This window comes from Numida meleagris, chromosome 1 (assembly GCF_002078875.1).
Source record: "Numida meleagris isolate 19003 breed g44 Domestic line chromosome 1, NumMel1.0, whole genome shotgun sequence".
Lineage (NCBI taxonomy): Eukaryota > Metazoa > Chordata > Aves > Galliformes > Numididae > Numida > Numida meleagris.
The window spans coordinates 42,373,695-42,398,723 of NC_034409.1; the positions used below are offsets into that span (position 1 = coordinate 42,373,695).

At 32.8% G+C, this 25,029-nt stretch overlaps 1 protein-coding gene across 14 annotated transcripts in view; it reads left to right on the top strand.

Annotated features, from left to right (window-relative positions):
• Positions 1-25,029, top strand: part of LRRIQ1 (leucine rich repeats and IQ motif containing 1) — a 106,440-nt gene that overhangs the window by 74,422 nt on the left and 6,989 nt on the right. For 4 of the 14 annotated variants that reach the window (XM_021385313.1, XM_021385312.1, XM_021385314.1 and 1 more), the window contains 3 exons: positions 10,646-10,778; positions 12,248-12,308; positions 17,526-17,646. In XM_021385313.1, coding sequence (XP_021240988.1) covers positions 10,646-10,778; positions 12,248-12,308; positions 17,526-17,646 — 315 coding nt within the window. Of the gene's footprint in view, positions 1-209; positions 2,121-10,645; positions 10,779-12,247; positions 12,309-17,525; positions 17,651-17,996; positions 19,508-20,933; positions 21,040-24,211; positions 24,743-25,029 lie in introns of those variants that run through there. The other 10 variants (XM_021385319.1, XM_021385321.1, XR_002434695.1 and 7 more) reach the window with 9 other exon arrangements.

Below are 25,029 nucleotides of genomic sequence, written 5' to 3' on the forward strand. Positions count from 1 at the left end.
ATATTCCTTTGCAAATGGTTACTGCTATTTCACTGTTTTACTAGGCATGCATGTTATGCATGTGTCATGCTAATTTCTTACTTTGAAATTTGTTTTATTTCCCCTCTGAGAGCGTTATATGTTTCTGTGACTTCCAATCAATAATGCGTTTGTTCATTATAGAAATGTTAGAGGTGAATTCCTTTTTTTTTGTTGTATAATTAATACAGTTGCACAATGAGACAGTACTGACAAGCACCCTGAGCATTTTGAGATGTAATTATTCAGGACTAGTCAGGTGAAAACTGAAGAATCTGATTGGAATTTGGGAGAAGGTAAGTAAAATTAAGACTTCTTAAGTATCATTGAAAGTGCTGGGTTTTGTGACTATTTTGCTACCTCATTGCATTCTTTTCTCCTGTTTACCTCCTCTTCTAACCAGAATCGTGAAGGAGACTCTGTTCGGAGACCCAGCTGCCTTAAGGACGGTGATGCTATTCAGACATTGCTTCAGTTTTAGCTTACCTTGATACATTCGCTGAAGTAGACTGTGAAGAAGTTCAAAGATTTGAAAGAAAGCTTCAAGAACTGTGTTACAAGTGACAGAGAATGTGTTTACTTATGTACATTTTTTGTATTCTCATTGCTAATCCATATACCTTTCTCTAGCCTCTATATCAGTACCTCTAATGTACTGCTTCTAATGTACCGTATTTAGCTTTTTATATAAGAGAAGCAGAAGAATCTTGCTGCAGCAAAAGACTATTTGCTCACTTTTATGGTTACATTAAGGGAATTTCTGTAAATACGTTTTTGTATTTCTTCATTTCAATTGTTTTAAAGAATTCTATTTACCTTTCTACTCAGATTCTTTTGTTTTCCAATTGATATATCATGTATGAAAAATGGAAACTATATTGGAATCTTTCATACAAAACATATTCTCCAATATAAAGCATTGACTTTTTACATGCAAACTTTCTAATGAAATGCTCTTCATTCTTCATAACAGTGAGCATTACAAATCCACCTACTTCGGTCAGCTAAATCTTTTTAATTGTTGTTTTGTTTTGCTTTGTATTTATGTAGCATTTGTAAGAATTCTCATTTAAGTTAATATAATTGTAATCATTTTGTTCAGTTTACAAAATTGTGAAACTTATGATTATCTGTTTGCTTATTCTGTAGTAAATTTTAGAAAGTAAAATACTGAAGTTCTTTAATATCGAGTATAAGCTTACTCACCTAGTTGGACTTCGTGGGCTTTCACTCTTTTTTGGACCCTGTGCTAATTTCAGGTGCATAGATAAGTGGCTTCAAGTAAGCAAAACTGAACAGGCAAAACAAATTATACTTTCAGGTTTATTAGTTACGGCTGTCTTAACAGTTATATCAAGTATAAACATGAGGGAAATTTAGCCATTCAGAATCATCATGCTATTTAACTTATCTATATATCAGTGAGGTGGAGAGTTTGGTCAGAAATTTAGCTTAGAAATTTAGAACGACAGAAACTAATTTAAACACCTACTCTAAGAATGAAATATTACCAGTCATGCTTAGGGACAATGAAATTATGTTCAGTAGTAGAACTGGAGTGGTTGTTTGTTTTCTCATTAAAATAATTTAAATAAAGGTCAAAACAAAAGTCTCTAATGGAACAGAAAATTAATTTATTCCTTTTTCTTCATTCAGTGAGGTGAATCATCCAAACCTTCTTTGCATAAATAGAAAGATATGCCACGGTAACAATAACTGATTCAAAGTCAGTATAATCAAGTTAAATTCCTGTAGGGCTGAATACTCTTGAATGTGTGTTGTTTAACTAAAATTATATGTACTATGTTTAAGTTGTTGCACTTTTCATGTGTTTACAAGTGAAAATTTCAATCCAGTTCATAAAGAACTCTGTTAAACCGGTAAGCTCTTTGAGCCACATGAATTAAGAATTAACCTGGGGCTACTTGCCAGCAAATCATGGTTGGTTTTTTTTGTTTGTTTGTTTTACTTTTTTTTCCCTCTACCTGTCCTTTTTTACAAATGGAATTCCCTTTTCCGAATAGATCCATGAAACACTGGAATTTCAGATTGTTTATTTTCTTCCATGATGTATCAACCAATTAAATATAACTTATTAAGAAGAACTGGTATTTGATGTCTGTATTTATTTATTTTTCCTTTTAAGTCCCTTGTATTTATAGTTATTTTTAAGATGAAGATAAATATATAAGAATTTTACCCATTTGGGATTTGCCTCTCTTTAGATGTAGAGTCTATCTGAGACTTTTTTTTCCATTCAGTTCAATAAGCATTAAATCAAGCCTTGTTTATACAGTGTTTGACATAATGGCAGACCTGATCTTCAGTGGTACCTCTGGGTTATACTAAAGGGTAAATTAAACAGCAGCCTTGGACTTAATCTGTGTAGATTTTTTGTATGTATTTGAGAATGTAAAGTTGTTCTACTGTTATGCATTACTGCACTGACAAAACTATGAATTGTTGTCATGGTACCTTCATCAAGTGCCAAGAGGTATTTCCATTCAGCATCAGAATGTAAGCCAGAAGTAGTTTCATCCACATGGAATAAAATAGCTTTAAACTGAAAATGATATGTGTACATAATAAATAGGGCAGATGACCAATTTATAAGTATTCATAATTGAACTACATATTCACAGTAATGCAAGAATTTCAATAAGTTTTCTTTTCAGTGTTATTCTGCATTGGTAAGTACCAATCATGTATGATACTTGCAAATATCACAAGTGTTGATAAATGTAAGTTCTTAAAAATAAGTTCATACATTATTCAGATGACGATCTAGAGAAAATATTTATTATCAAGGATAAACATAATTAAGACTTTTAAAAATGTACATTCCCAAGCTGTGATACAACATTACATATTTTAATTTCTCACTCATAAAAGTTACGAGATAATGTGGAATAAGTCAGCTTTACTAACTTCATATTGCTCCTGATTAATGGTTTAATTATTTATTTATTAATTCTTGGCAGAGATGCCTTCTTGAGACATAGCAGTCTCAAATTATTTTCTTTTGTTGATTTTGGACTTTTCTGTCCCTGTCTTCTACTTTTAAATCCTTCAGTATAAAAAAAACGTACCTTAATGGTTATCACACTCAATAAAATTTACTCTTTCCTTGTATTTTTTGCACACTTTATAGGGAGCAACATAGTAGTAACAACCTCCTGCAATTTTACAATACATTGTGGATTTTTTTTCTTTTTAAAGCATTCCTATGGAAGATCTGATGTCTTAATTCATTTTGGTTGGTTTATTGAATGTTAAGATAGATATTTATCTTACTTAACCTCAATACAAAGTGATCATTTTTTGTCGCTTGGAAATGCTGTTTCATTAATGAGTAACTAAGCACTTCCATTCATGTTCTTGACTGCTTCTTGATTACATATGCTAATTAAGAACTGGGAAGGTATAAAAAGATGTCTATCAAAAGATCTATTAAAAAACATTATACAATTATTCATTTTCCCTTGAGCAATATGAACGCCATTTCCATTTTTCATAGGGAGCATCCATCGTTTGGTCATTTAATAATTCCCATAAAATATGAGAAGAACAGGAGATGGAGTCTGTACTAGGCAGATTTTGGGAATGATAAAGAATGTGAGTGTAGGCAGTAAGGATAAACATACTAGGCTCAGTCTGATTCCACCTTCTTTACTTGTTACTCCTTTTCTCATAGATAACTAAGCATGGAAACACTGGGCATACCATTTTATAGTAATTTTTTACTTTATAATTTCTTTAATTCTTTAAGGGCCTTGATTATCCAAAGATTTTTGAGTAACTCTTAGCTGTACTCTCAGTTTACTCTTTTGGCAGCCCTGTTGATGAAATTTGCTTATGCTGAGTTGCTGAAGTGGTTAGTACACAGTCTACAGAACACCCTGTTCTACACACAGGAGTAATGTGAAGGGACAATGTAGTGCTGCAAGGTTTAGTGTATACTTCCTGTAAAAGACTTGTTAAAACTTCTGTGGATCTTGAAGAGTGCTGTTTGCTTGAGGCAGCAGTTTGCATCAGGAATCTGCCTCCTTACGTATATATGGCTAGAATATCACCCTGTAGTTTTCCTTTTCTTTAGAGCCGTTTTATATTCTTAAGCAGGAACCAACTTAGGCAAACGAGAAGCAATTACTACGCAAAACAAGTCTGTCCATGGGTGGTAGATTGCCACCATTAAACCACTGCACTACTTTACTTAATTTCTGCCTCTATGACTAGCTTTTAATTGATTCAAGTAAGCTATTCTTATATTATAGTTATTATTACAGTCTTCAACTATTTAATCTCTTTTTTCCCAGTTAGATCTTCAAGTCCTTTCACAAGAGTCACTGCCTGAATCAGTTTAGAACAGTCATAAATTAAAAAAAAATGAAATTGGTAATTGCGTACATGAAAGCTTCTAGTACACACCTCCGATTAAACGTTTCTTTAGGCTTATAGATCAGCTCAGAAAGGTGTTATAGGTCTTAAGGAATGGCATGAAATGAAACTGCTATTGTTAAGAATGAAATTACAGGAGACAAATGAGAAATTATGTTTAACATAAATGATGGAGTGGACATAGTGCTGACTGCCCATAAAATTGTGCAAGTTGGCTAAACTGGAAGGAACAGAGTTTGAAGTCAGTGCCAAGAAAGTAAAGCTTATGAAAAAAATCGAAGGAAAGCATACCATGTCTACAGAAAGAGTAAAAGATCTAAGCAATTTTATGTAGAATAACATTTCGTTCTTTGCAATGTATCTCTATTATTAGAGAGCTGTGGTGAAAGATATTAAATAATCAGAGAGTACTGAATGAAGAATTAATTGGCAATATTGCAATATAAATAGAATTAGCTTTCAATAAAGTGTCTTAAAAGTATATCACTGAATGTAAATTAAGACCTGAATTTGTTTCAAGATGGGGTACAGGACAAATCAAGAATAACCAGTTAACTATGTATTAATACTGATCGCTACTGACAAACAGTAGTGGTGCTACAGAGACAGGAACAAGTAGTGAAATAGAAAAGAATATTTGTGAAGGCCAAGTATAAAATTTTGTTTTCCTTGAATTCAGAAGCTGAAAATTGTATAATTTCAGTGTTTTAGAAATCTTGGTGAAAGGATTCAGCTTTTGCATAATCTAATAATAAGAGTTCAGAAAGATAACACAGATGGGAGTGACTGAAATATGTTAACTATTGACATAGAACAAACTAAGGAGGTGAAGTTTTATTAGTTATGTGAATCACCCTGAAATAGATCATAATGTAAAAGATAAAAAGTAGAGAAGAAAACAGGGAGTAGAAGGGCAGCCAAAAAAAAAAAAAAAAAACCACTGTGGTCTTAAGGCATTTTATTCATGGCTAAGAGTGGTTAATACCTGAATTCCAGGAAGGAAGAATGAGTGTGAGGTTGAGGTCAAGAACAGTTGCATGCTGAAAAGGAGATAATTGCAATAGCAGATGAAGAGTTTAGAGAGAAGAATGTTCACAGAAGAGTGATATAGTAGACCTTATTTTTTATTGAAAAGAATATGAAATATCTGGTAGAAAGAGAAAAATAGCAAAAATTATAGGAATAAAAACACTGAGAAATAATTGTATTTTTTTTCCTTTCTTTGTTTTTGTAATTTTTGAAGCACAAACTCCTGTGTATCAATCAGCATTCCTGTATTCAAAACTTCTTGTGATGTAATTGATAATGTATTTGGAAACATCAAGAAATTTTGCAGGCCATAACTTGATGTGGTATTCTTTTAAAAAATATCTGTTTCATCTTTTATTCATCTGTGCACTCAAATGCTGCTATAAAAATTCCTCTATATTTCATTCACTCTGGCCCCAGATACGCAAGTTGCTTTACTCAGTTACTCAAATGAAAAAGTAAAGCTAACTAGTCTTTCTATGTCAGAAACAAGTTTATATATTTTTAAGGTGAAGATGTGTTTCACTGTCTGAAAATTCTGAGTTGTAGATGAAGAAAGATGACCTGGGGATATTATAATTTTAAGTGAAGAAAACTTTGCATCAGTTACTGCCACATACCAACTGTCTGGAAATCTTAGAAATATTGGTAATGTATACACTGAATACCTGTGAATAGGCAAAAGACCACTCCAAATACAATGCATTTTTGAAAAAAACAATATTATAGGCATGTAGTGATTGCTCTTTAATACTTAAGTGAATTTAGTAACTTCTGACAAAGTAGACTTCCAACAAATGTGTCAAACTTTCTATGGGAGAAGAAATTCTTATTTCTCCTATGTTCCAGTATAAGTTTGGTTATTTTGTCTTATAATTATTTTCTGGTCTGTTAACAAATTGTTCGGTTTTTTACCTTGCTATCAATGCTGTCACTTATGTCATTCTTGCTTTCAGTTCTGCATGTATTATACAGATTATAATAGAAGTAGTGTCCTTTTTTGTTGACTTTAAGTATGGAGAAAATGAAATAAAATGTTAGATTTTAGATTTAGTATTTTTAGATTTTTTATTAGTGTTTATTATAACTTTATGGAAGGCATGAAATATTATAAAAATCCTTGGGAAGTGGAGGGATTTACGTAATTCTAATTTTTATTCAGACTAATCTTTTTGTAGATTTGATACATTTGCACACTAACTCATACACAAACACTCTCAGGATATGTATTGCTGAATGGTAGTCTGTACCGGAATACTGATGGATGAGAGAAATGTCAATGTCTTAATAGCATTGACATGAATTTTATACCCAGCTCAGCTATTTAATTCCCCTACTAAGAGAACAATTTCCAGAATACAGATTGAGAAAATTAACTCTGGTCACAGATTTTTTTATATTAAGGGAGGAAAACTTAGAATGCTGAATAAATTCCAACCCTTTCTTTCACATTGTGAACCTTAGTTTTCTTGGTCTGAAACTTTATTTGTATAGTACTCTGTATGAAGCAAGTTTTGAAGTGAATTAAATAACCCTCTAAACTCAAAATTTAACCACATATGTTTGAATTTCAATGTAGACTTCACACAGTTCTCTGTTTCAATAAATGTTTATCACATTAAAGCTGGAACTTCTATCTTCCCATCATCAACAAAAATAGATTTGAACAAATTGCATTGAATCAAGTTCCTGAGCACCTCTTTGCATAAAATTTGGCAAAGATTTCAGTTGCTAACTTGGTTTCAGAGCAGTCAGACTTTGTGTTTTCTGGGCATAAAATCTAAAAATGAAGATGCAAATCTGAAAGATTGCTCTGAGTGTAGATATTGTGTAATCATCTTTCTTCCTTTGTATACTGTCTTAAGAGTATTCACGCCTACAATGGGAACTTGGATATGAGGGACTTCTAAGGCTGTGGAAAACATGCATTTGGAGTACTCCGTAGCTTGATTTGAGATGTAAGCTATAATTCTGGGGTATGTTTCAGCCTCCTTTTTAAAGCCGATTGCTACAGCCCAAAGTGCCTCAATCTTGAAGAAAGACCTGGGAGAAAAAAATATTATCTAGAACTTAGGGCACTTCACCAGAAGTAGTTCACAGATTCTTAGGCCCTCTCCTATAAGGAACAAGAGATTATCCAGATGTAGTCTAATATTAAATATATAAAAAGCATCCGTATGTTAAACTGGATGAGAGTTATGCTGTCTCAGAGCACACTCAGCAAACAAAAATTATGACAGACTCAAATTCATAGAATCATAGAATTAGCTAGGTTGGAAAAGACCTACAATTCACATTTTTCTGGATCTTAAATTTAAGGTTATTATGGGTTAGCATGTTAATTTGGAGACCTAGAAAATAATCTGTTATTTTCCATTAATGTTCAGTTCCAGGAACATTTCAGTTGCCCAGATTCTCCTGGGTAAGTGCTCTCTACTCAGATGCTCAAATTCTGGAGGAAAATGGCAGTAGGTGCCCCTGATTCAGGCCTAAGTGTGTAGAATGTGTATAGATTATTAATTGGTAACACCTAAAAATCATTACTGTACTAATGCCAACTGTAAGTCTATTCCAATGGTAAATTACTAACGTGTGTGTTGTAAAAAAGAATATCAAAAAGATTGGAAGCTTAGAAATGGTAATCTAATGAGTGTACAATACTTTAAAATACTTCTGAGATGAATTTGTTTTTTGACAGAGTTTTGCCTTCTTTGATGTGTTCCTTTTTTCTTTGATATCCTAAGAGTTGTCTGGCTTTAACAATTAAAGAGTATAGATCTGATCAATTTCAAAGTTGCAGAATGCTTACAGCTCTTATGAACTTCTGTGGAATTTGTGAGTGTTAGTACTTCTGCAAAATCAGGTCCAGGTTTTGAAAAACCCAGAGCCCTAATTTAGGAAAGCTATCAGGCAAATGCATGTTAATGATAATGATACATGAGATTCTCAAACACATGGTGTTCATAAGTGGAGAAGGAAAGTGATAATGCAGCATTTTAATTCATAACAGTTTTTTTTATAAGAATTATATATAGAGAGGTTGATATTAGAATATGACTGGATATGTTCCAAATTAAAATATAGAAAAATGTTTTCTGCACTTTTGGAACACTTTTATTTTGATCACTTTCTCATTTCAATAATTTTTCAATAATTCTAGTATGAGTGTATAAATAGAACTGTGTTTCAAACAGAATTAAGTCAGAAATTCAAACTGCAACTGAGGTGTGTTATTAACAATCATTTTGGAATAAAAAAAAAACTTGCCAACTCAAAAATGTACTTTTTGTATGTTTTATCATAGCTTATTGTATGTACATTGTCTTTTAACTGTCACTAAGACTCAGACATGAACTTGTAATATTGGTTTTAAATCCCTATATAGATTTCCCTTGTAAAGGAGCAAAAGGGTACAAAGGCTTTAGCAAATGCATAGTTATTACCAGTAATTTTACTAGAAAGAAGTAATTCTCTTGAGAAAGGTAGGTAGTACTGGGCCAAACTTTTCTGTAAATACAGATAAGAAAGTACCTAGAGTTAATTACTATTTAAGCTTATTATTCCTCAATGGAGAACAAGTGCCAATATAGCAGGAGACTCTATCTCCAAGACTACTCTTATGAAGTCATGTAAAATGTTTCTTACTCCTGTTAGAAATCAGCATTCTTTTTTCATCTGAAGAGACTTAAGAGTACCAGTGTAGTTGAAAATTTGAAATGTACAAATGTTTAAAATGTAAAGTTCAGAAAGCTGTACTCTAGAGCTAGGAACACAGAAAAAGAATATTATGAACTTAGGAAAGAAGAAGTGGCTTTTGCTTTATTCAAGGAAGGTGAAGAACTCTGTTATTAGAACTTTTTGTATTTTAATATTTGGCAGTGATCAAGCAGTTCACTGCTTGATCTTTTTAGATAGACATCATATCCTCATTTTGATGTAGTCAGTGACACTCCATCCAAGCTTTTAATTTTGTCTTCCTGAGAGTGTACGCAATAGCAAGGACATACATTCTTTATAAGAACTAAGGGCAATTTTTTTCATCTAATTACTAGGCTGTCAATCACTATCAAGACATCTATGACTTTATATTATGGATAAGGCAGTTCAACAGCTGCAGCCTCAGGAATGGATTGGTTTGAATAAATATTTCCTATACTGTTATAAATGGAGAATACAACCAAAAGACATTTTTATTTCAAGCTGTGATACAAGAAGTTACGATACTTTAACAATATTTCCTCAGAGCTAAAAGATGAAAGCAGTGGACCCACTGCAGCACCAGATAAAATGGAATTTATAAACTACAGTTTGCTGCTCATGCAAAGAAAATTTTAATTTTTATTGCAGGAAAAGGATAAAAAATACTACAGATAAAGTAGCAGCCCTCTCACAAACCTGTACTTGTGAATAGTCCGTAACTACACTTTATATTGTCTAAACATGAAAGCTATTTAAGGCTCAAAATACGGAGTATGAAGAAACCATTCACCTCAGAAGCAGTACAGATCTCCCTCTGCAGGTTCTTCCAACTCTGGCACCCTCTCCCTCTTCATTATGCTTCAAAACATATCTGGTATCTACCAGAATGTTCCCCAAAACTGAAGGCTTATATAGTTTTTCTTGTAATGTTGCTATATTATTCTCTTTCTTGTATCAAAGTATATGTATTAGTAAGGTATGCAGTTTGCTTTGAAATCCAATATCAGAAGATTTCATTAAAGTATCACTGAAAGATCAGAGAAGAAGGGTCGTCATGTCTCTGCTCTTAAATGTAATTGTGAGATGTTACCTTGTGAATTGGTAAAATAGAATTGTAAACATAAATTAATGTGTATTTTTAAATGTAGAAATAACACATTAAGCAGTGTTCACCGATGCTTTGACAAGCAATTTGTATGTAATGGATTTCTCTATATACCTTTCAGAGTAAAGGAGAATTGTATTTCCCAATGAAAATAAATTTATTCAGAAGGTCTCTATTTAATCGTAAATGAGAAAATAAATCATACCATTCAAAACTAATTTTAAAATATTTATTATCTATGTCTGAAAAAAAATCCATTTGAATTCTGCAGTAAAATGTAATGTGGATTTTTTCTTTGGTAAAATGCAGTATGCTCTTGTTTTTTCTGGAGAATCCTTTACAAGCTCATATTTTAAAATAATAGTGAAAGACAAGAGTATCTTTTTTCCTCCCTAGGTGAAAAAGAAGAATTTTCTCAGCTGGATACTACTTTAGATGAGAAACTACAGAGGAGAAAAGACTTTACGTACCAATGGCTTCATACACAGCATTCAGATTATGAAACAGCCAGTTCAAAAAATATGAAGGGGTGAGATCCTTGCCTTTAAATTAGATTTTTTATAATTGTAAATTTATTTTGTAAAGTGGAACCTAGGTTAGTGGTTACGAAACAAAAGTGACTGTTTAGTTAGCAGACACTACACTGTATTTCCAGGTTCCAAACAGGGTACTTTTTAGAATTGTTTTAGTCATTGAATAAATACTTCTTCCACAGTGATCATGAAATGACACACAGAACCTTATGATAAAGTATAAACGTAGGTTTACTTTAGCAGTGCAGTGGGTTCTGCATTATTAAGTAGCATAGGAAGGAGAACGTCATATACCTTACAACTTTGATGGTATGTATTATGCTTTTATGTAATTAGATCAACTGAAACATTACCTCTATTGATTGATTCAATTAAGGAAGTAAAACATCCACTTTTTAACCTGATACTGTGTATTAATATTTTGTCTTCAAAAAGTAAAACCTTCCTTTACATATTCATGCTGTATATTAATGTGTTATAAACACTCTCTCTACTTAATTTTTGTTATTAAACATGTATGATATCAATACAGTTAAAGAAAAGGTTAATTTTTTCCCTGAACTATCATTAAGACATATGCTGGTCCTAAATGCAATATAAGCCATTGATATCTCAGTGAAGTCATTAATGGACACACTGTCAGGCACCTCTAATAGAACTAAGCAAGATGTATGTAGGCAAACATTTTAACTTCATTTTCATTTAAAAGTTATTTAATTCTTAATGAAATTGACTGCATATTGTTATGTTTTATATGGAAAAATATTCCACGTTTCTAAACTGTTGAGGACTCAAGGAAATACATGCTGCAGATATTCTTCAGAAAATGTGTCAGTCGCGTTCCATAGTAGTGAAGTACTCCAAGAGCTTGTTTAAAATATCTGTCATGAAAACGCTGGAGCAGAACATATAATGATGTTTGAAATAAGATGTAGAAAGTTACAAAGGTTTTTTGTTTGGTTGGTTGGTTGTTAATGTTATTATGTTACCTCTGCAAGTGTGTGCTATACACTAATCTTTGTACTGTCATTTTTAATATTATGGTACCTTTTCTGCATGTAGCAAAACTAGTGGAATATCACTGATAGACTGTTTAGAACAGCTGATACATTTATGCAACTGAAAACCATTTTATTCTTATATAAGATGAAAACCAATATAGGTACCATTTATGTCAGTGCATGTACATACAGTTATATGTTGTATTTATTGACATCTACATTTTGAAATTAGTATTTTATAATTGAATAAACAGTAAATTCTTAATTTAAATACTAGGCACTTATAATATTAATTTCTCTGATATTTTAACATGAATTTTAACCTTGAAATTATTTTAAATGCTAATCATTGCTAATTTGCCAGATCTGAGCAGGAATGTTTCCATGAAAAGATTCTACATAGGTATTTTAATGAACCCATTACAGTGATATTTATTAAAATTTCCATTCTACACTTTTCCTAGCTGTTGTTTTTTGCCTGAGTTAGATCATGTGATCTGCAACAGTAGACAAGTACAACTTGTGGTAAGAATTTGTTTCCATGTGGAATTTTGCTGAATTCAACTATGCCTTGGTGGTGTTTTCAAATGCGTATTTGGTATAAAAACAAACAGGAGCTTTTTTTTGATTGAATATAAATCTTTAATATTGTCCCTGTTTCACAATCAAGTCAACCGCTGATGGAGACCAGAGGAAAAGCTTCAGACATGGAAGCATGTATGTGTACATAGAATTCTAGTTTCTGGTGAGGGACTGGAACAGGCTGTCTAGAGAAGTAATAGATGCACCATCCCCGGAGTCGTTAGAGACCAGGTTGGATGGGATCCTGGGCAGCCTGTCCTAGTGTATGGCAACTCTACCCATGGATCTTTAAGGTCCCTTTCAACTAAGACATTCTGTGATTCTTTGATTCTATGATTCAAAGTTTCTGAATCAACCTTCAAAATGCTTTAAAAAATAAATGTGGTTCAGAAACAATTACTGACTGAAAACATGTATTTTTGTGAATCAGAAAAGCTTAAATGTTCTTAAATTCTCTTAGTCACGTATCTTAGTCAAATATCACTGCACTGTATGATTTACTAATAGAAAGTTAGACACGTACATTAATGTAGTGACATTACTAAAAACAGTGTAAAAAGATTTATTTCTACCATTTCTTTACTGATTTTTTTTTACATAAAATGGCCTCTGTCTTTTTGTGATTAACTTTTTTTTGCAGCATTTTAAAAAACTTCTGTATTTCTGAAATGGGTAAATCTGTAGGCTGGCAGGAGAGGAAATACAAATGATTTAACAATCTGTAGATCTACTAGAGGAAAAGACTTAGTGTCAGAAATATCCAGAATTTCCTTTGATACTAAGCAGAGCAATTTATACTGTATGACTTCACATCTTATTCCCAAGTTAGCAATATTGACATAATTATGCGGAGATTAAAAAAAAGAAAACTTACAAACAATGTAGAATTTAGCTTTCTAAAGAATATTAAAATTACTTTTAATTTTGAGGTAGCTGTACTTTCATTTGAATGTGTTGGTTGCGAGTATCTATTGATATGTTTCTTGTGTCCAGCTTTATCTGAGGATCTGTGAAAAACTGGATTTTATAGTATTCAGATAGCATTTACAACTTTGGTATCAGTTGATACTGAATATGAGAACACATTTCTTGTGTATAAAGTATGACAACATGCTTATAAATTAAGACTGTTTTTAAAGAATATGCTTATAAAGTATGACATTTTTGTTTATGTGTTTCTTTATATTGCTTGTATTGAGCTGCTGTTCATATAGAACTGTACTGAGCTATTTCCAAATTGATTCAGTTCTAAATTTACATGAACTATATCATATTCACATACATTGGTCACTCCGAAAGTAATGCCTCCTATTTTTTTTCATGGAAACTACAGCAGATACAAAGAGCATAATAACACCATTTGATCGCGCAAGTTCTCAGCTACAGAACACTATTTTTCAACTCACCAACATTATTTATGCATTTTCACCAGCAAAAATCTGCACCAACAGAAGTGACCCACTATTCAAAGCTGCTATGATGGTGTCATTGCTGAAATGCACCACCCACCACCTCACTGTTTGGTCTCCATAAATGTTCAGTAAGCATCAGTGAATGTCAGTGGGTGCAATGTTTTCCACATGCTTCATACACACCTCCATGTCTGATGCCATTCTGTCAGACTGCCCCTCTGCTGCCATCTGTTACATGGCAACAAAATGTAACAGAATATTGGTGGGATGTTTCAGCCTCTACTGCCATACCACCACCATCTGCCTCTGACGTCATGGGCCAACAGAATAAAATGGGAGGCATTACTTTCAGAGCAGACCTCATATAAAATGGAAGATGTTGCATAAAAGAGTTTCCCCTAGTTACATAATGTGTGGTATGCTGCTAAGATTACATACCTGATTCTGTATTTGGGGCTTTGGCCTTTTCCAACATCTGTGGTCCAGTTTCAGCACCTATGCAAAGCTGTGTTTTAGAAATGCTTCTATAAACTCTTCTAAAATTCATGGTTGAAAAAATGCTTTTAAGAGTTAGGTGTTACTCTTGTTATTTTCTTTAAGTCACATTCTTTCTAATGTTTTTATTTGGTTTGATGTAAATACAATTCTTAGATTCTTTTGAAAGTTCAGTAGCTTAGGTCATGATCTGGATGACTTGTGAGGGGTTTTAGGTGCAGCAGCACTAAAAGTTATTTTCTAAGTAGAGCCTAAAGCAGTAATTGCTCTAATATGAAGAAATCTTAATCTTATAGTTTATCTAAATTACACATTAGATAATTATCAGTAAACATATGGTAGATTATTTCCTGTTTGGAGTAAACAGTTCTGTCCACAAAACTCTACAGCAATCTCACAACAATATTATGTGGTGTACCCACATAACAAGAAATCTTATGGGACTGTCACATCCTGAGCCATTTTACACAGCTGTTCCACATGAATGAAATGTTGAGAAGAATGCAACAGGTCAAAAAATAGAAAAAGCACTAAAATATATCTCCAGTATAGAAAACAGCATTATGTAGGCATTGAAATAATCATATGGTTTGTTCACTTAGATGCCCATAGAATTTTGCTTTAAAAATGTACATATATTTTGTTAACCTTTAAAAGTTCATATTGATAATTTTGCATAATACGCATTAGGAAGGCATAGGAAGGCATACTGACTTACACTTTAAACTGGGCACTTCAAATTAAGTAGGATTTTCCTGGATTACAGTAGAATAGACTTTTCCAGTATTTTTTGTTACATATTTAAGTTACCTACATGGTTAAACTATTGTTCAACATCTCAAAATCGTTAAGATATAGCTTGAATTTAAACAGTACTTTTTACCTCAGAAGATTAAAGAATATCTGAATAATTTAACATAGGAATAGATAAATATGCAGGTGCAGAACTGTACTCAAGGCAAATATTTCCCCTGACAGAAATTAATTTCCCACTAACTGGAGAAATATCTGAAAAGTTAAATGTGGTGACCACTACAGACTGAAGTCCAATACAGCATTCTATGAAAAAGTGTACCAGTATCTTAAATTTCTTCTAAATTTTGGCTTTAAGCTATAGAAGTAAATGGCAAGGTTTTAATTATCTTCAGAGGACTTTTAATGAGATTCTTTACAAACCTGAAATTAAGTTTGCTTCAGAGATTAATGCAGTTTTAAAAATTACTTTGATTGTACTTGCATAAAAACATTTGTCTTTATTTGAAAGAACGTAGCACATATATTTACATGAGAGACAGCCCTATTAAAATCTCGCATATGACCCTGAATAATGTTGTCTATGAGATTATGATGCCTCACTCCTATGGCGGTATAAACTGGATAAGAATTCCATTGAAATATTAGTTGCTTAGAATACTGTGGCCTTTGGGGTCTTTGGAAACAGGGACATAAGAAAATTTCTGCTGTGGGTTGAAACAGGTTAGATGGAAATAAGAATGATCAGTTGCATTGTTTTGAATCTGAGCATCATGTTAGTTGCATTATTTCAAGTAAAGAGAAAGTAAAAGCTTTATAAAGATTTCGAACACACAGAGCTTACAAACTTATGAGGACTGTAAATAGGAAGGCCAAAAATGTAGAGAGTTGCCAGGATTCTTTTGAAAGATTCTTGATACTGTTCTTGAAAATAAAATAGTGATGTTAACAACAATAATGCAGCCTGCTACTGGCACAAAATGAAACTTTAAAGTCATGATCATTAAACATATAAAAGACAGACATCAGGAAGCAAGGAGTAAACTTTCTATGACATCAAGGGTATGCAGTCACTAAGGAAGAGCAAAAAATATCTGTATCTTTGGAGTTGCTGGTTTGAAAATTGCATGAAGTTTTTAATGAATTTTACATTAAACAGTGCCTGGATAAAGACAAAGAAATAAAACAGGTCTCCATTTCATCCGAGTTCTCTAAGTTAAACTGGACTACAAAGCTCGTCTGCATTGGAGAAATGCTTCTTTTGGTACAGTGAGCTGGTTTGAACAGGAAGTCTGGAGATTGTCTCCTCCAGAATAACCTAAGTTTACAGTCATGGCATTTTTCCTCAGAGCAAGGAACTGCAGGCCTCAGCCGCCTGAGGAAGGAACTGAGACGCAGTCTCTCAAGGCCTGATCCAGCAGTCTGGAAGATACTAGCATATTGTGCGAAAGTTTGGTAACATTACCTCCAGCAAGTTCTTTCTGAAAGGATTCTGAAAGGATTTGAGTTTTTTCAACCTAGAGAGAGGACTTAATTTGCATCCTGAGCTCCACTTCTGAAGTGCCAGAGACTAGAAAATTTAAATGTACCCCTATGGTCAGTAATTCCAGCTGGCTACATCTACACTGGGGATTTTGTACCTCACTCTTCTCCAGTGTCTGATTTTTCCATGTCAGTGCTGCTGGCCCTCAATATCTAATTACTAGTATTGTTAACTAACTGCTTTTGACGTTGAATAGCTTTCTATTTCAAGGAAAGAGAGTTATTATTGAATAAATATGAATTAATTTCTAGGAAAAAAAAAGGTATCTGTCATTTTCAGTGTGTGGTATCTTCCGGGTCAGTATTTTTAACCTTTATCCTACATGTTGCCTTAACAATGACCTCTGGCTAAGCTGAAAAATTATTTTCATTTCTATTTTGCAATACTGAGGTGCAGGTAGCATGCCTCGTTTCAAAAAGTAGAAATGTATAATTAATAAAACACTCTTACCTGAGGTATCATTTAAATGCTGACTGGTGGATGTGATTAAGTAGCAAAAAACTACACGATTAGATTACTTACTGGGTCTTTGATTGATTGAAGTGATACATGTCCTGGATAAAACATAAATATTGCAGCAAATAATCCAATATGACATCTCTGACATTCAGCTATAACTTAAATTATAGACTGGTCAGTAAATGATCTTAAGCTGTTTAAGGTTTCATCAGCCATCTGCAAGATTGATTTTCTTCAAAATTACTGTACTAAAATGTTTTCTTTTGTTGCCGCACTGACTCAGATCACAAACCACAATTTTAAAATCGGCTCCTATTTACAAAAATGCTTTGACATAGTGCATTTGTTCAGCCTAGGCAACAATAAAGGATTGTGGTATCATTTTGAAGAGGGTTGTTTGACAGACCCTGTTTGTTTATTTTGGGGTAATGTGAGCTGCATTCAGAAAATGTTACATTTTGTTTCATGATTGTGTACATTCTCTCCCACTGCTTCCAGGCAAGCCCTGTAAGCAGAGAAGACACAGAGTTAGACCTTGTTTCCCTGGCCAGTGGAAGTGCTTTGACTGTGAACAGAGAAAAAAATAAGCAGCCACACAGACACTCAGCAAGATCTTCAAGTAAGTTATAGATTTTTTTCAATAACAGTTTTAAATATCACTTTAAAATGCTTTGGGGGAACTGAGCAATCTTGGAAACCTTAATGACACATACTAATTATCTTTCTGTTACTTTCTTACCTGAAATCTTCTCCTATATTTTCTACTTCTGTTTAAAAACTGCATCATTAGTATCAATGGACTTTCCTTTTGTAATTTTAACCCACAGTCAGTCACCTGTGACGTATGCTAGGTCTTCTGATGACCAAGCTGTTATTCTTTTTTCTTTATATTACAGAGCAGAAAAATATTTTATCCTAAAAGTAATATTTTTCTATGTTCTTCTTCTTTTCATTTTTTTTCCAAAATAGGTTTGGAAAATACAGCTTCTGTTAATTAGACACCATAACACCTATCCTAATCAAGCCACAGATTTTGTTTATGTTGATTACCAACTGTGCTGTAGTGCATGCATCCTGCAGAACTTACTATAGATCAGTGACAGAGAATACCTTTATTTTTTAATCACTCTTTAATATTGTGCCATATTTGTTACCAGAAGAACCTGTATTTGAAAGTAAAAGAAAAAACTGTAAAATGCTAGCATTTTCAGATTCGTGTTTTATTTTGTATAATGCAACAGAAGAAAATTTATAATGTGAAATACTATGTTTTGTCATTTGTGTACAATGTCACTTCTCAAAATAAATAAAACTTCAAAGCCCAAAAAACTTATGTTTTAGAAAATATAAGCAGTATTAAATAACTGTGGCAAAATTATTGACATTTCTAAAACTATTTAAGTAGTTAAGTTTCTTGACATGTTTTGTCATAATATAAATCAGATTGTTTCCTAAATTATATATAATTGCCTGATTTTTTTATTATTATTATCTTTTTTTTATATAAGCTGACTTTTCACTTTAAAGGAAAATTAAATTAAAATTCAAGAAAAACATGTAAAACAATTTCTACCTATTTTTCTGATATTCTTTGAAAAGGATTTGGAGTAAAGATCTTTTTACATTATATTAGTCCACCACAGGCAAAAAATAGCAGAGTATACAATTTATCCGTGTTTATTCCCTAAGTTTACATTCCTAAAATTAGATTTGATATAAATTAGCATCCTAGTCTCGATTAAGTGCAGCCATTGAGAAAGAATAAAATCTTTGTCTGCCTGCCATCTTAGAAAAGCTCTGATGGCATCCTGAATTATCCTGTTTCTCTACATTGGCTACTGATGAAGCACCACCATTTAAATTAGATGAGATTCCTCACTACTGTGACCCTGAATTTAATGGCGTAGCTGCAAATATCAGTGGCAAAATTATCGTAATATTCGTATGTTCAGAATAGAATGTATGCTTATCTGGAATAATTAAGTATTATACAATACATTCATATTAATGTATAACTGCTGTCTAGACTGTAAGCTATACTATATTGCCATCTAGAAAAGAAAATAAGAATCAACATACAACTCCCATGTAGAACTTGCCTTAGGAGCTTTGGTACAGTAAAGATCCAACTGGCAGAATCATAAGAGTGAAAGGGAGAGAGACAGTTTTGCTGTGTCTGTGTGTATATTTTCACAAAACACACAGATACTTCAGCACATTTATTCTCCTTTACATATTCATTCAACTTTCCATATTCATTCTTCTTTCCATAGTCAAAGAACTAAGGAAAAAAGGGCCCAGGGCTTAAATCATTCATGTTTCTGCATGTGTATCTGTTTAATTTTTTTCATTGTGGATTTGAGAAGACTAAACAGTGATGATACATTAAATTGAAATGCATATTATTTATACAACCAGACATTACTTTTATCGTTACACAATTCATATGCCATAAATAAACATTTATTATATTAGCTCAATTTGCGAAAGACTGTTGCTGTTCAGTAATTTACAATTAATTATTAGCTCTGTAGTAACCTTCATCAGAAAACACTAGATGTTTGCATATCTTTTTTATATGAGAAACATATTTACTGTAACATATTTTCCTGCTGTATTCTCCTTCTTAATTTGTCATTCTGAAATATTTAATTAAGAGGCCTGGACAATATTCTTGTGATTTATTAAGTGTATTCCTTTTCAGTTAGCACTGAATTAATATTATCAAAGAGATTTGAAAAAGTTCCGTGAGCTTGAAGGTGCTTTGATTCAAATTAATTGTTAAATCAAGCCCTCACACCATTTTTTTTTTTTTTCAGAAGAATTTGACCTCAGTGATCTGGCAAAATGGTCCTAAATTCATCTTACAACAACCATAATGCTTGTTGATGTTCAGAATTCTTTCTAATTATTGATAGGAAGTAAGTCTTCAGAAGTAGGTGCCAGACAGCAGAGAGATGTTAGTGTGTATCAGGTGTTAGGGATATTATGTATGTTTCATACATATAATTTGTAATTCAGTAACTGCATCAATAAATTGTTGAGATCCTTCAGGTTCTAAAGGGAGGTCTAAAAATGCAGAAGTTATTTTTACTTACATTTACTCAAAAAAATAACCTCAAATATGTGTAGTACTGAAAAAAAAAGCATTTTCTATAACGTAGGGACATAACTGATCATGTTTTTCTAAAGATACAACATGCAATACTTGCATGTTTTAATACAGAGTTTTTGGAAAACTACCCAACTTCAGCGTACTTTTTGTAGACTTTTTTGTAAACATATCATTTCTGAAGTTAAACCTGGTAAAGAATTTTAAGATTGCTACATCCAAAATTAATAGGTGTTTCTGAAACACTTGAATGGAATAAGTTAATTCCAAACCATCTTTATTCTGTTCCTTAACAAAAAAATAATTTAAGAATTAAAATAATTCTGTGGACGTAGTATTTCTCAGTTTAAGAAATGCATCTGTGTATGGCATATGCTTCTGTGTTATATCTTCAAAGGAAAAAATACTTTTACATGTTAAATTGACGCAGTATTATTTTTAAAAAGGGGGGGGGAAGGTAAAAAAAAAAATTGTAGAAAGATAAACTCAAGAAAGAGTAAAAAGTGTTCAGTGAGGCTAGTTAGTTATCTGTCTATTTGAGGACCATGCCTGGTCCTCAGTTCTAGAAATGATAGTTAATTTCTTTCTACTCACTGATAATTAATTTTTCTTTTCTATTTCTTGAGATTTTAGCGGAGGTTGTTTGCTTTGGTTTGGTTTGGTTTGGTTTGGTTTGGTTTTTCTCCATTCTTATGTCTCCACTTATCTTGATCTCTGTGATACCTTGTGCCAATGAGTTACAAAAGAAACTATGTTAAAATGACCTTTTGATGACTGTGTTTTCTACCTTTCAGTTTTGCATAAACTCACCTTGCTTTTGTAAAAACAAGAAGAAAAGCAGAAAAGAAAGACTTTTCTGATGTGTACCTTCTCTGCAATACTCACACATGAGCTGTAATGGTTAGTGGCTTACAGAATTATGCAAGAATCAATTATTAGCCCTGCACTCGTCAGCAGTTTTCTTAAATCCATGAATATTGGCATGAATTTCTGGTTATAAAATTTGTTAGTGAATACTTTCCTGAACACTGGTAATGTAGTTGACACTACAAGATGGGCATATAACTTAAGTAATTAATTTTTGATGACTAGCTAGATAGTAATTTTTATACTAATAAACAGTTTTTGAGTGGGTTATGACAATCATCAATTCTATTCTGCCAGCCCATTCTGGGTCTATACAACCAATGTTGCACATTTAGCCTCCTGTATATCCACATTGTCCACCTATCACTGCAATTTTCTTTACTCTAAAATAATCTTAATTTTCTTTTCCATCTGGTCTTGTGAGATTCAGTCTTTTGACTGGAATTTACAGAATAACTAGAATTTGAAAGTGAGCTTCTAATTGTTATTTAAAATATTACCCAGCATTCTGAATTCTTCTATCCCCTGGATGTTGGTCTTTCTGATTTCAGTAAAACAAATCTTTTTCAGGAAACAAAACAAAACCAAAAAAGAAAAAAAAGAAAAAAGTTGGGGTGCAATCTTGTCATTCCTTAATCACCCCTAGTTCTAAAGATGGCCTTTAAATACAGTCTCCACTGCAAAACCTTTATCATTTCTCAGATAAATTCTAACTCTACTGCTTTCTTACTCTGTAAAATTAAATTAATGAAGTTTATTAATAATGTTCTTACAGTGGAAAGACTTCTTACTCAATGAAAAACAAAAACAGACAAACTCCTCCAGTATCTTTTATTTCACTTTCCTTTTTACATATTCCAATTCTTATTCTTCCCTTCGAAAGAACCCTCACCCTGATTTTTTCATTGCCTTCCTTTCTTTTGATGAACCAGAATCCCTGAGAAAGTGTTCAGCTTTGTCTTCAGCTGTGTATGATGCAACTTCTTAAAAAATTTCTGCTTTCCTACTCCTTTTCTATTAGTATTGTCTGTATATCCCAGTTCCATAACTACTGTCTTTCATTTAGGATTTCCAAACTCTTTGTCTGCAGTAAACATTTCATTTATAAGTTTTCTCTTCATTCCTTTATTCATGTTTTACTGAAGGGCGTCAGATGGCCTTTTTTTTTTTTCCTCTTAGTCTCCATTAGAAGTTTGTCATAGAAGTTACAGAAGAAATTTTAGAATCATGGGATCCAATATAGAGATACTTATTTAGCAGTCCTTTCAATTTTTTGCCATTTACCTGCTTAGTAGAACTGCTTGAAGATAATGGTAAAGTTTTTGCTTTTTCCTTAGAAGTATGGGGAAACGCTGTAAACATATGAGGATATTTATAGTACTAATTACTTATCCGCAGTAAAATTATGCACTCAATTTATGAAAAACCACAACTGCTATCACTATATTATGAATAAAGCCATCTCTTCTGTAAGCCACATCTGGTAGTATGATCACATAAATGTTAGGACATGCGTTTTGTCCCGTACAAGATAATGGGAAAATTCAATATTCTGAATATTTTTCTGCTCAGAAAATGAATGGATAAAATGGATGAAAAAGGGTTGCACAATTCTGAAGTAGTTAAAATTTACTAGGATTTGTTACTCATTGTTCTGAACATAGTTTCAATATAATGGAAATTTTAAAAGAGGGAAAATACATACAGTGACATTGACATCCATGTAGTTTAGATACTCACTTGAAACCTTGGAACTATTAGACCTACAGCAAGGATTTCTGCCATATCATGTAAGAGTAAATGATAGCAGTTTTAGGTTCTCTTTGATGTGAAAGATTTGTCATAGAGCTTCAAAAATATTTCTCAAATCAGTGCACAGGAAGACTAACTATTCTATAAAGTTGTTGCAGTGGATGACAGCATTTTTTTTTCCACAATTTTTTTCCCAATACAGTATTTTCTTTCCTTATTCTCTTTTTCATTGCTAACTTTACTTTTACTCTCTAATCCTTCCTTCAAATATGAACAGTTCTTATTTCTGCCTTGTTCTAGCATATGCTTTCTCTTTGATCCTTTCTTAGACTTTCTTTCCCATCAGTGAGTTAAGTCTGTTTCCACAGATCCTTGTCTAATTACTTTTTTTCCTCTCTCTCTAATCCCTGTAGTACCTAGCTATTCCTTGCCAATTCCTTAGATTCAACATCTGCTGGTTTAAATCTCTTCCAAGTTTATTTGGCATCTCTTAATGTACTATTTAGGTAAACCTGACTCTTAATGTACTTATTCTCTACACCTTTTATTATCATCACCTGTATATTTCCACTACTTTTGATAAATTTAGAGTTAGGGCTGATCTAGCGCCTTCTTTATTCTTTCTTAATCCCCTCTTGCCAGTTCATAGCTCCTTTCTTCCCTATCTCTTCTCTAAGTGTCAGTCTGTTTCTTCCGCCAGCTATGTCAGGGTATTGTTTAAATGCACTTCCAAACCAGCCTTGATCTCATTTCTCTCTCAGGTTTTAACACCAACTCTCTGCTCATTCTTTCAGTTTTCTTCCTTCAAGAGCTTCTTCTCCACATCTTCACAGTTGCTCTAGATAGAATCTGAGAGCATATAATAGAGATCATGTAACAAGCAGGCTGTTTAGTTCCCTGACCTAGCATGACTTTCAACATTATTTTTAGGAATAGCCTTGATTAGCTCCATGTAACATCACAATAAAGCATGTTTCCTTGTTGACTGATATTTTAGGGAAGATAGCCAAAAAAATCAAGAACATCACCTCCAATCACATAGAAACTTTAATTTGTATATACTTAATCAAATTTGGACAGATCCTAAAAGCAAAGCTCTGCTAGTTGGCAGATTTCAAGTCATTTCCACAAAGGACAACATAAATATCTCACATATTTTTTCCTAAGAAGTGACTAGCCTTTCAGAAAACGTCAGCCAACGCCAATTACTCAGTCTGCAATTTTTGTCCTAAATTATCAAGATTTGGAAATAGGTAAGGAGCTGGAGTACAAAGGAAATATTGAGCTTTAATAACCAACGATGCTAAAAGTGCTGTTTATGTGAAGGCTTCTCTGAAAGTAATGCCTCCTATTTTATTATGTTGGCCCACTACATCAGAGGCAAATATTGGTGGTATGGCAGTAAAGGTTGAACCTTCATAATATTCCATTATATTCTATTGCTGTGTGACAGATGACAGCAGAGGGGCAGTCTGACAAAATGGCATCTGACATGGAAGTGCTTATGAAGCAAAGGTGTATAATTGAAATCCTCCTTGTGGAAGAAATGGCACCCCCTGATGTTCATCGACACATGCTGAACATTTATGGAGACCAAACAGTGGATCTGAGCACAGTGAGGCATTGGTTTTGGTTTCAGCAGTGCTAACAGCAACAATGGGTCACCTCCACTGATGCAGACTGTTCCGAGTGCAGTATGTAGGCTCTTGTTCAGTGCAAACAAAGATGCGTAGCTGGTGGTGGTGACTATGTTGAAAAATAGTGTTTTGTAGCTGTGAATTTGCTCTTACCAAGTAGTGTTATTGAGCTCTTTATATCTGTTGTGATTTCCACGGAAATAAATAGGAGGCATTACTTTTGGAGGAACCTGTGTGGTTAGGAACATGCTGTTTTTTACAGGAACATATTTGGTTTATTATAGTTTTTGTGTTATTTTGTTTCCATGTGTAGAAAATGATTAATAAATACTTGTAACTTATGTCAATATTTTTGTAAATACTTTTCTGTAGGAATTCCTTTATGTGTTTGAGTTTCATGTTAAGAGTTTAGATTATTCAAGTATGTAATTTCCAGTATGATCTGGTTAGAACAGCATCAATATTTGTTTAAAAAGAAAAAAAACCTGTTTAAATTCATTATTTCTATAAAATACTAAGATTAGTCTCCAGTCCTACAGACTTGAAGTCAAAGAGACTTAGAAACAAAATAAGTTTCTCTTCACCTCTCCCCTTCCCCCACAGTCTTTTCCAAAAAAGATTACGTTTTATATTC